Source organism: Lampetra planeri, chromosome 81 (assembly GCF_965212315.1).
Source record: "Lampetra planeri chromosome 81, kcLamPlan1.2.h2, whole genome shotgun sequence".
NCBI classification, from domain to species: Eukaryota; Metazoa; Chordata; class Hyperoartia; order Petromyzontiformes; family Petromyzontidae; genus Lampetra; species Lampetra planeri.
In genome coordinates this window covers 206,043-218,542 of record NC_136185.1, presented here as the reverse complement: position 1 = coordinate 218,542, position 12,500 = coordinate 206,043, and the positions used below count along the sequence as shown (strand labels likewise).

The following is a 12,500-nucleotide window of genomic DNA, read 5'->3' as shown; positions in this document are numbered from 1 at the left end:
GTGTGTGTGTGAGTGTGTGAGTGTGTGTGTGCACGTGTGTACGTGAGTGTGAGTGTGTGAGTGAGTGTGTATGTGAGTGTGTGAGTGAGTGTGTATGTGAGTGTGTGAGTGAGTGTGTATGTGTGTGAGTGTGTATGAGTGTGTATGTGAGTGTGTGAGTGTGTGTGAGTGAGTGACTGTGTGTGTACGTGAGTGTGTGTACGTGTGTACGTGTGTGAGTGTGTGTGAGTGTGTGTGAGTGTGTGTGTGTGAGTGTGTGTGAGTGTGTGTGAGTGTGTGAGTGTGTGTGAGTGAGTGTGTACGTGAGTGTGTGAGTGTGTGTGAGTGACTGTGTGTGTACGTGAGTGTGAGTGTGTGAGTGTGTGTGTACGTGTGTGAGTGAGTGTGTGTGTACGTGTGTGAGTGTGAGTGTGTGTACGTGTGTATGTGAGTGTGTGTGTATGTGAGTGTGTGAGTGTGTACGTGTGTGTGAGCGTGTGAGTCACCGGTTCGCTCTTCCAACTTGCCGAACTTGGGGGTGTTGCACATGTTGCAGTCGCTGCGGCGAGCCCAGTTCACGTTGCCGCAGCTGTCAACAACAACAAACACAACAACAACAATCAACACAACAACAACAACAATCAACAACACAACAACAACAACAAAAACACCACAACAACAATCAACACAACAACAACAATCACCACCACCACAACATCAACCACCACAACAACAACAACAATCAACACAACAACAACAACAAACACAACAACAACAATCAACACAACAACAACAACAAACACAACAACAACAATCAACACAACAACAACAAACACAACAACAACAATCAACACAACAACAACAACAAACACAACAACAACAATCAACACAACAACAACAACAAACACCGCAACAACAACAACAACCATCATAAACACTACCACCATCATCATCATCACCACAACAACAACAATCAACACCACAACTATCATCATCATCACAACAACAACAACAACAAACACCACAACAACAACAACAATCATCATCACCACCACAACAACAACAAACACCACAACAACAACAACCATCATCAACACTACCACCACCATCATCATCATCACCACAACAACAACAACATACACCACAACAACACCACCACAACCATCATCACTACTACTACCATCATCATCACCATCATCATCATCACCACCACCACCATCATCACTACCATCATCACCACCATCATCATCATCACCACCACCACCATCATCACTACCATCATCACTACCACCATCATCATCACCACCATCATCATCATCACCACCACCACCATCATCACTACCATCATCACTACCACCATCATCATCACCACCATCATCATCATCACCACCATCATCATCACTACCATCATCACTACCACCATCATCATCACCACCATCATCATCACTACCATCATCACTACCACCACCATCATCATCATCACCACCACCATCATCATCACTACCATCATCACTACCACCATCATCATCACCACCATCATCATCATCACCACCATCATCATCACTACCACCACCATCACCACCACCACCATCATCACCATCACTACCACCACCATCACCACCACCATCATCACTACCACCACCACCATCACTACCACCACCATCACCACCACCACCATCACTACCACCACCATCATCACTACCACCACCACCATCACTACCACCACCACCATCACTACCACCACCACGACCATCACCACCATCATCACTACCACCACCATCACCACTACCACCACCACCATCACCACTACCACCACCACCACCATCACCACCATCATCATCACTACCACCATCATCATCACTACCACCACCACCACCATCACCACCATCATCACTACCACCATCATCATCACCACCACCACCATCATCATCACTACCACCACCATCACCACTACCACCATCACCACCACCACCATCATCATCACCACGACCACCATCATCATCACTACCACCACCACCATCACTACCACCACCATCATCACCACGACCACCACCATCATCACTACCATCATCACTACCACCATCATCATCACCATCACTACCACCACCATCATCACCATCACTACCACCACCATCACCACCACCACCATCATCACCATCACTACCACCACCATCACCACGACTACCACCATCATCACTACCACCACCATCACCACTACCACCATCATCATCATCACTACCACCACCATCACTACCACCATCACCATCACTACCACCACCATCATCATCACTACCACCACCATCATCATCACTACCATCATCATCATCACTACCACCATCATCATCATCACTACCATCATCATCATCACTACCATCATCATCATCACTACCATCATCACCATCACTACCACCATCATCATCATCACTACCACCATCATCATCATCACTACCACCATCATCATCACTACCACCACCATCACCACCACCATCACCACCATCACTACCACCACCATCATCATCACTACCACCATCATCACCACCATCACCACCACCATCACCACCACCACCATCACTACCACCACCATCATCATCACTACCACCACCACCACCATCACTAATACCACCATCATCATCACTACCACCACCATCACCACTACCATCACCACCATCACTACCACCACCATCACTACCATCATCATCATCACTACCACCACCATCACTATTACCATCACCATTACCATCACTACCACCACCATCATCACCACTACCACCATCACCATCACTACCACCATCATCATCACTACCACCATCATCATCACTACCACCATCATCGTCACTACCACCACCATCACCACTACCACCACCACCACCATAACTACCACCACCATCATCACTACCATCACCATCACCACCACCACCATCATCACCATCACCACCACCATCATCATCACTACCACCATCATCATCATCACTACCACCATCACCATCACTACCACCATCATCATCACTACCACCATCACCACCACCATCATCACTACCACCACCATCATCATCACTACCACCATCACCATCACCACCACCACCATCATCATCATCATCACTACCACCATCACCATCACTACCACCATCATCATCACTACCACCATCACCATCACCACCACCACCATCATCATCATCATCACTACCACCACCATCATCATCATCACTACCACCATCATCAGTCTCTGTGTGTGTCTCTGTGTGAGTCTCTGTGTGAGTCTCTGTGTGTCTCTGTGTGTGTCTCTGTGTGAGTCTCTGTGTGTCTGTGTGTGTCTCTGTGTGTCTCTGTGTGTGTCTCTGTGTGTGTCTCTGTGTGAGTCTCTGTGTGAGTCTCTGTGTGAGTCTCTGTGTGAGTCTCTGTGTGTGTCTCTATGCGTGTCTCTGTGTGTCTCTGAATCTCTGTGTCTCTGTGTGTGTGTCTCTGTGTGTGTCTCTGTGTGTCTCTGTGTGTATCTGTGTCTATCTGCGTCTCTGTGTGTGTCTGTGTCTCTGTGTGTGTCTCTGTGTGTGTCTCTCTGTGTCTCTGTGTGTCTCTCTGTGTGTCTCGGTCTCTCTGTGTCTCTCTGTGTGTCTCTGTGTGTGTCTCTATGCGTGTCTGTGCGTGTCTCTGTGTGTCTCTGTGTGTCTCTGAATCTCTGTGTCTCTGTGTGTGTGTCTCTGTGTGTGTATCTGTGTGTATCTGTGTCTCTCTGCGTCTCTGTGTGTGTCTGTGTCTCTGTGTGTGTCTCTCTGTGTCTCTGTGTGTGTGTCTCTGTGTGTCTCTCTGTGTGTCTCTCTGTGTGTCTCTGTGTGTCTCTGTGTCTCTCTGTGTGTCTCTGTGTGTCTCTGTGTGTGTCTCCGTGTCTCTGTGTGTCTCTCTCTGTGTCTCTGTGTGTCTCTGCGTGTCTCTGTGTCTCTCTGTGAGTCTCTGTGTCTCTGTGTGTGTGTCTCTGCGTGTCTCTGCGTGTCTCTGTGTCTCTCTGTGTGTCTATGTGTGTCTCTGTGTCTGTGTGTGTCTCTGTGTCTCTGTGTCTCTGTGTGTCTCTGTGTGTGTCTGTGTCTGTTTCTCTGTGTCTCTCTGTGTGTCTCTGTGTCTGTGTGTGTCTCTGTGTGTCTCTGTGTCTCTCTGTGTCTCTGTGTGTTTCTGTGTCTCTGTGTCTGTTTCTCTGTGTCTCTCTGTGTGTCTCTGTGTCTGTGTGTGTCTCTGTGTGTCTCTGTGTGAGTCTCTGTGTCTCTCTGTGTCTCTGTGTGTCTCTGTGTCTGTGTGTGTCTCTGTGTCTGTGTGTGTCTCGGTGTCTCTGTGTGTCTGTGTGTCTCTCTGTGTGTCTGTGTCTGTTTCTCTGTGTCTCTCTGTGTGTCTCTGTGTCTGTGTGTGTCTCTGTGTCTCTGTGTGTCTCTGTGTAAGTCTCTGTGTCTCTCTGTGTCTCTGTGTGTCTCTGTGTCTCTCTGTGTGTCTCTGTGTCTGTGTGTGTCTCTGTGTGTCTCTGTGTGATTCTGTGTGAGTCTGTGTCTCTCTGTGTCTCTGTGTGTCTCTGTGTCTCTCTGTGTGTCTCTGTGTCTGTGTGTGTCTCTGTGTGTCTCTGTGTGTCTCTGTGTGAGTCTGTGTGTCTCTCTGTGTCTCTGTGTGTGTCTCTGTGTCTCTGTGTGTCTCTGTGTGAGTCTCTGTGTGTCTCTGTGTGTGTCTCTGTGTGAGTCTCTGTGTGTCTCTCTGTGTCTCTGTGTCTGTGTGTGTCTCTGTGTCTCTGTGTGTCTCTGTGTGTGTCTCTGTGTGTCTCTGTGTGTCTCTGTGTGAGTCTCTGTGTCTCTCTGTGTCTCTCTGTGTCTGTGTGTCTCTGTGTGTCTCTGTGTGTCTCTGTGTCTCTGTGTGTGTCTCTGTGTCTCTGTGTGTGTGTCTCTGTGTGTCTCTGTGTCTCTCTGTGTCTCTCTGTATCTCTGTGTCTCTCTGTGTCTCTCTGTGTCTCTGTGTGTGTGTCTCTCTGTGTGTCTCTCTCCGTGTCTCTGTGTGTCTCTCTCTGTGTCTCTGTATGTCTCTCTGTGTGTCTCTGTGTGTGTCTCTGTGTGTCTCACGTCTTGCATTGCCAGTCGTTGGCACTGAAGAGGCCCTTGGACTTGTCAGCAAGCGCTTTGCCAATCTCCACTCCACCCGACTTCATCTGCCGAGATTCTCCACTACGCTCTAAACACGCACACAGACACACACACACACACACAGACACACACACAGACACACACAGAGACACACACACACACAGACACACACAGAGACACACACACACAGAGACACACACACACACAGACACACACACACACAGACACACACAACAACAACAACAACAACCGCCATTCGCCACTAAGTGGCGGTGACGTCACCACGACGCTTGTGCCAGGCCATGTGCACCTTGAGGCCACGTGAAGTGTCGAACGCCCGCTGGCAGGAGGTCACGGGGCAGACCCAGGTGCCACGGGTCGACTGACCGAGATGACCGAGATGACTGGCTGATGCACCACCTGTGCCCCCTACTGTGCCAACTTGCTGTGCTTTAGCCACCCGGCGCTCCGCTCGTTGTTGTGAGCGTCGCTCCTCCGCCCTCCGTTGTTGTTGGAGGGCGACTGCCTCCAACTGCCCAGTAGCGTCCTTCACGAGCCTCCTCCACTGAGGCCGATCTTGACACCGCTGGTACCAGTCATCGGCAAGTCCACTCAGCTCCACGTCCTCCTGTACCACATCACTCCATCTCTTCTCTAGCCCGTGCCGCGCCCGTTTAGCCCCCTCGATCCGGCCGAACAAAAGCTGTTTAGGCATGCGGTGGCTGGGCATGCGGGCTACATGACCCAGCCAACGCAGCCTTGCCTGCCGGAGGAGCTCACTGATGGGACTTTGCCCAGATCTTTCAAGGACTTGTGAGCTCCTCACACAATCCAGCCTGGTCAAACCCAGGATGGATCGTAGGCAGGCCAGCCTAAATGTTTCCAACCGGCGAAGATGCTCCACTAGGGGGGTCCACGTTTCGCAAGCGTAGAGAAGGGAGGGAATGACCGTGGCCGAGAAGACCTGAAGCTTCGTGCGGAGCGACAGACCAGGTAGCTTCCACACAGCGTTACGCAACCGATGAAAAGATATTGCCGCTCGACTGATTCGGAGTGAGACCTCTGCTGATAAACTGGAGCTGGTCATGAGCACACTGCCCAGGTATGGGAAACTCTCTACTCTCTCCACAACTGCCCCATCACCGATTGGGAGTTGTGGGGGCGGAGTGCCCGATGGTACAAAATACCCAGGCAGGTGCTTAGTTTTGGTGGGGCTGATGGTAAGGCCCCACCTCTTAGTGGCACACTCCAGCCTCAGCAGCAGCGTCTCCAACTCCTCTTCTGAATGAGCAGCTATTACCAAATCATCGGCATACATAACGTGGTTGACCAATAGGGAGCCATCCCTTGATCGCACCCGGGCGTCGATCAGCCTCCCATTATATCTGTACCAAATGGTAATTCCCCCGGTACAGCTATTGAAGGCTTCACGAACTACGCAGTCGAAATAGATGTTAAATAATGTGGGAGCCAGAGGACATCCCTGTCGCACCCCAAGGTGTACAGGGAAAGGCTCCGACTCCCGGCCACGTAGTTTTACCCGGGCCCGCTCACCATCATGAAGGTCCTTAATGATCGTGAGCAGAGGGTCAGGGACTCCGAAAGCACGAAGAACAACCCAGAGCCCAGTCCTACTGATGGTATCATAGGCCTTGACCAGGTCAATAAAGCAGAGATGTAGGTCTTTTTGGAATTCCCTACACCTCTGCTGTAGCAGACGGACAGAAAATATGGCATCTGTGCAGGACCGCCCTTTCCTGAAACCACATTGGGGCTCCGCAAGCCTCTCCTCAGCATGCCTAGCAAGGCGATGTTGAATAATCCTTGCCAGGACCTTACCCGGCACACTGAGGAGTGAGATGCCCCTGTAGTTGTTACAGACACACACACACACACAGACACACACACACACACAGACACACACACAGACACACACAGACACACACACAGACACACACACACACACACAGACACACACACAGACACACACACACACAGACACACACAGACACACACACAGACACACACACAGACTCGCAGAGACACACGCAGTGACACACAGAGACTCACAGAGACTCAGAGACACACAGAGACACAGAGACACACACAGAGAGTCACAGAGACTCAGAGACACACAGAGACACAGAGACACACACAGAGAGTCACAGAGACTCACAGAGACTCACAGAGACTCAGAGACTCACAGAGACTCAGAGACACACAGAGACTCAGAGACACTCACAGAGACTCAGAGACACTCACAGAGACTCAGAGACACACACAGAGACTCAGAGAGACTCACAGAGACTCAGAGACACACACAGAGACACACAGAGACTCAGAGACACACACAGAGACACACACAGAGACACACAGAGACTCAGAGACACACAGAGACTCACAGAGACACACAGAGACTCAAAGACACACAGAGACTCACAGAGACTCACAGAGACTCAGAGACTCAGAGACACACAGAGACTCACAGAGACTCAGAGACACACAGAGACTCAGAGACTCACAGAGACTCACAGAGACTCAGAGACACACAGAGACTCAGAGACTCAGAGACACACAGAGACTCAGAGACTCACAGAGACTCAGAGACACACAGAGACTCACAGAGACTCAGAGACACACAGAGACTCAGAGACTCACAGAGACTCACAGAGACTCAGAGACACACAGAGACTCACAGAGACTCAGAGACTCACAGAGACTCACAGAGACTCAGAGACTCAGAGACACACAGAGACTCACAGAGACTCAGAGACACACAGAGACTCAGAGACTCACAGAGACTCACAGAGACTCAGAGACACACAGAGACTCAGAGACTCAGAGACACACAGAGACTCAGAGACTCACAGAGACTCAGAGACACACAGAGACTCACAGAGACTCAGAGACACACAGAGACTCACAGAGACTCACAGAGACTCAGAGACACACAGAGACTCACAGAGACTCAGAGACTCACAGAGACTCACAGAGACTCACACACAGAGACTCACAGAGACTCACAGAGACTCAGAGACACACACAGAGACACACAGAGACTCACAGACTCACAGAGACTCACAGAGACTCACAGAGACTCACAGATACATACAGAGACACACAAAGACTCACAGAGACTCAGAGACACACAGAGACTCAGAAACACACAGAGACTCACAGAGACTCACACACAGAGACTCACAGAGACTCACAGAGACTCAGAGACACACACAGAGACACACAGAGACTCACAGACTCACAGAGACTCACAGAGACTCACAGAGACTCACAGATACATACAGAGACACACAAAGACTCACAGAGACTCAGAGACACACAGAGACTCAGAAACACACAGAGACTCACAGAGACTCACACACAGAGACTCACAGAGACTCACAGAGACTCAGAGACACACAGAGACTCACACACAGAGACAGAAAGAGACAACAAAGAGACAGAGAGAGACACAGAGACAACAGAGACAGGGAGAGACACAGAGACTCACAGAGACTCACAGAGACACACAGAGACACACAGAGACACACAGAGACACACAGAGACTCACAGAGACTCAGAGACACACAGAGACTCACAGAGACTCAGAGACACACAGAGACTCAGAGACACACAGAGACTCACAGAGACTCACAGAGACTCATAGACACACACAGAGACTCAGAGACACACACAGAGACACACAGAGACTCAGAGACACACACAGAGACTCATAGACACACAGAGACTCAGAGACTCACAGATACATACAGAGACACACAAAGACTCACAGAGACACACAGAGACACACACAGAGACACACACAGAAACTCACAGAGACACAGAGACACACACAAAGACTCACAGAGACTCAGAGACACACAGAGACTCAGAAACACACAGAGACTCAGAGACACACACAGAGACTCACAGAGACTCACACACAGAGACTCACAGAGACTCACAGAGACTCAGAGACACACACAGAGACACACAGAGACTCACAGAGACTCAGAGACTCACAGATACATAGAGACACACAGAGACTCACAGAGACTCAGAGACACACAGAGACTCAGAGACACACAGAGACTCACAGAGACTCACAGAGACTCATAGACACACACAGAGACTCAGAGACACACACAGAGACACACAGAGACTCAGAGACACACACAGAGACTCATAGACACACAGAGACTCAGAGACTCACAGATACATACAGAGACACACAAAGACTCACAGAGACACACAGAGACACACACAGAGACACACACAGAAACTCACAGAGACACACAGAGACACACACAAAGACTCACAGAGACTCAGAGACACACAGAGACTCAGAAACACACAGAGACTCAGAGACACACACAGAGACTCACAGAGACTCACACACAGAGACTCACAGAGACTCACAGAGACTCAGAGACACACACAGAGACACACAGAGACTCACAGAGACTCACAGAGACTCAGAGACTCACAGATACATAGAGACACACAGAGACTCACAGAGACTCAGAGACACACAGAGACTCAGAGACACACAGAGACTCACAGAGACTCACAGAGACTCATAGACACACACAGAGACTCAGAGACACACACAGAGACACACAGAGACTCAGAGACACACACAGAGACTCATAGACACACAGAGACTCAGAGACTCACAGATACATACAGAGACACACAAAGACTCACAGAGACACACAGAGACACACACAGAGACACACACAGAAACTCACAGAGACACACAGAGACACACACACAGACTCACAGAGACTCAGAGACACACAGAGACTCAGAAACACACAGAGACTCAGAGACACACACAGAGACTCACAGAGACTCACACACAGAGACTCACAGAGACTCACAGAGACTCAGAGACACACACAGAGACACACAGAGACTCACAGAGACTCAGAGACTCACAGATACATAGAGACACACAAAGACTCACAGAGACTCAGAGACACACAGAGACTCACACACATAGACAGAAAGAGACAACAAAGAGACAGAGAGAGACACAGAGACAACAGAGACTCAGAGACACACAGAGACACACAGAGACACACAGAGACACACAGAGACACACAGAGACACACAGAGATACATAGAGACACACAGAGACACACAGAGACACACAGAGACTGGGAGAGACACAGAGACAAACAGAGACAGAGACAAACAGAGACAGAGACACAGATACAGGGAGAGAGAGACACACACAGAGACAGAGAGACAGAGAGAGACAGAGAGAGACAAGAGGGAGACAGAGAGAGACACACAGAGACACAGAGACAGAAAGACAGAGACAGACAGAGAGACAGACAGAGACAGAGAGACAAGATGAAGACACAAAGACAACAAGAAACTGTTTACCGATCTCCACTCCCGCCGGCTTCATCTGCCGAGATTCTCCACTCCGCTCTGAACACGCAGAGACACACACAGAGACACAGAGACACACACAGAGACACACACAGAGACACACACAGAGACACACAGAGACACACGCAGAGTCACACGCAGAGACACACGCAGAGACACACGCACAGAGACACACAGAGACACGCACAGAGACACACACAGAGACACACACAGAGACTCACACAGAGACACGCACAGACACACGCACAGAGACACGCGCAGAGACACACGCAGAGACACGCACAGAGACACGCACAGAGACACACACAGAGACACACACAGAGACACACACAGAGACACACACAGAGACACACACAGAGACACACACAGAGACACACACACAGACACACACAGAGACACACACAGAGACACACACAGGGACTCACACAGAGACACACACACAGAGACACACACAGAGACACACACAGACACGCACACACAGACATACACACAGAGACAGAGAAACACACACAGAGACACGCACACAGAGACACACACAGAGACACGGGGAGAGAGAGAGACATGGGGAGAGACATGGACACATTGTGCGGATGAGTGGAGGATGATTTGAGACGCACATCCAGACATAACACACTTTTCAAACCCATGTCTACCTCTCCCCGTGTCTCTCTCCCCGTGTCTCTCTCCCCGTGTCTCTCTCCCTGTGTCTCTCTCTCCCCGTGTCTCTCTCTCCGTGTCTATCTCCCCGTGTCTCTCTCTCCCCGTGTCTCTCTCTCCCCGTGTCTCTCTCCCCGTGTCTCTCTCCCCGTGTCTCTCTCCCCGTGTCTCTCTCTCCCCGTGTCTTTCTCTCCGTGTCTCTCTCCCCGTGTCTCTCTCCCCGTGTCTCTCTCCCCGTGTCTCTCTCCCCGTGTCTCTCACCCCGTGTCTCTCTCCCAGTGTCTCTCTCCCCGTGTCTCTCTCCCCGTGTCTCTCTCCCCGTGTCTCTCTCCCCGTGTCTCTCTCCCCGTGTCTCTCGCCCCGTGTCTCTCTCCCCGTGTCTCTCTCCCCGTGTCTCTCTCCCCGTGTCTCTCTCTCCCCGTGTCTCTCTCTCCCCGTGTCTCTATCTCCCCGTGTCTCTCTCTCCCCGTGTCTCTCTCCCCGTGTCTCTCTCTCCCCGTGTCTCTCTCTCCCCGTGTCTCTCTCTCCCCGTGTCTCTCTCTCCCCGTGTCTCTCTCTCCCCGTGTCTCTCTCTCCCCGTGTCTCTCTCCCCGTGTCTCTCTCTCCCCGTGTCTCTCTCTCCCCGTGTCTCTCTCTCCCCGTGTCTCTCTCCCCGTGTCTCTCTCCCCGTGTCTCTCTCCCCGTGTCTCTCTCCCCGTGTCTCTCTCCCCGTGTCTCTCTCCCCGTGTCTCTCTCCCCGTGTCTCTCTCTCCCCGTGTCTCTCTCTCCCCGTGTCTCTCTCTCCCCGTGTCTCTCTCCCCGTGTCTCTCTCTCCCCGTGTCTCTCTCTCCCCGTGTCTCTCTCTCCCCGTGTCTCCCTCCCCGTGTCTCTCTCCCCGTGTCTCTCTCCGTGTCTCTCTCCGTGTCTCTCCCCGTGTCTCTCTCTCCCCGTGTCTCTCTCTCCCCGTGTCTCTCTCCCTGTGCCTCTCCCCCCGTGTCTCTCTCCCCGTGTCTCTCTCTCCCCGTCTCTCTCCCCGTGTCTCTCTCCCCGTGTCTCTCTCCGTGTCTCTCTCCCCGTGTCTCTCTCTCCCCGTGTCTCTCTCCCCCCGTGCCTCTCCCCCCGTGTCTCTCTCCCCGTGTCTCTCTCTCCCCGTCTCTCTCCCCGTGTCTCTCTCCCCGTGTCTCTCTCCGTGTCTCTCTCCCCGTGTCTCTCTCTCCCCGTGTCTCTCTCCCCGTGTCTCTCTCCCCGTGTCTCTCTCCCCGTGTCTCTCTCCCCGTGTCTCTCTCCCCGTGTCTCTCCCTCCGTGTCTCTCTCCCCGTGTCTCTCTCCCCGTGTTTCTCGCTCCCCGTGTCTCTCTCCCCGTGTCTCTCACCTGTGTCT

The 12,500-nt window shown here is 51.3% G+C and overlaps 1 protein-coding gene across 2 annotated transcripts in view; it reads right to left on the bottom strand.

Annotated features, from left to right (window-relative positions):
- Positions 1-10,617, bottom strand: part of LOC144738311 (uncharacterized) — a 39,147-nt gene extending 28,530 nt beyond the window's left edge. Inside the window, exons 1-3 of one of the 2 annotated variants that reach the window (XM_078621318.1) lie at positions 10,476-10,617; positions 5,064-5,172; positions 486-568 (exon numbers count right to left, since the gene is read on the bottom strand). In XM_078621318.1, coding sequence (XP_078477444.1) covers positions 486-568; positions 5,064-5,172; positions 10,476-10,500 — 217 coding nt within the window. In that variant the 5' untranslated portion in view covers positions 10,501-10,617. The remainder of the gene's footprint in view (positions 1-485; positions 569-5,063; positions 5,173-10,475) is intronic. The other variant, XM_078621317.1, reaches the window with a different exon arrangement.
- Positions 10,618-12,500: the final 1,883 nt, after the last annotated feature.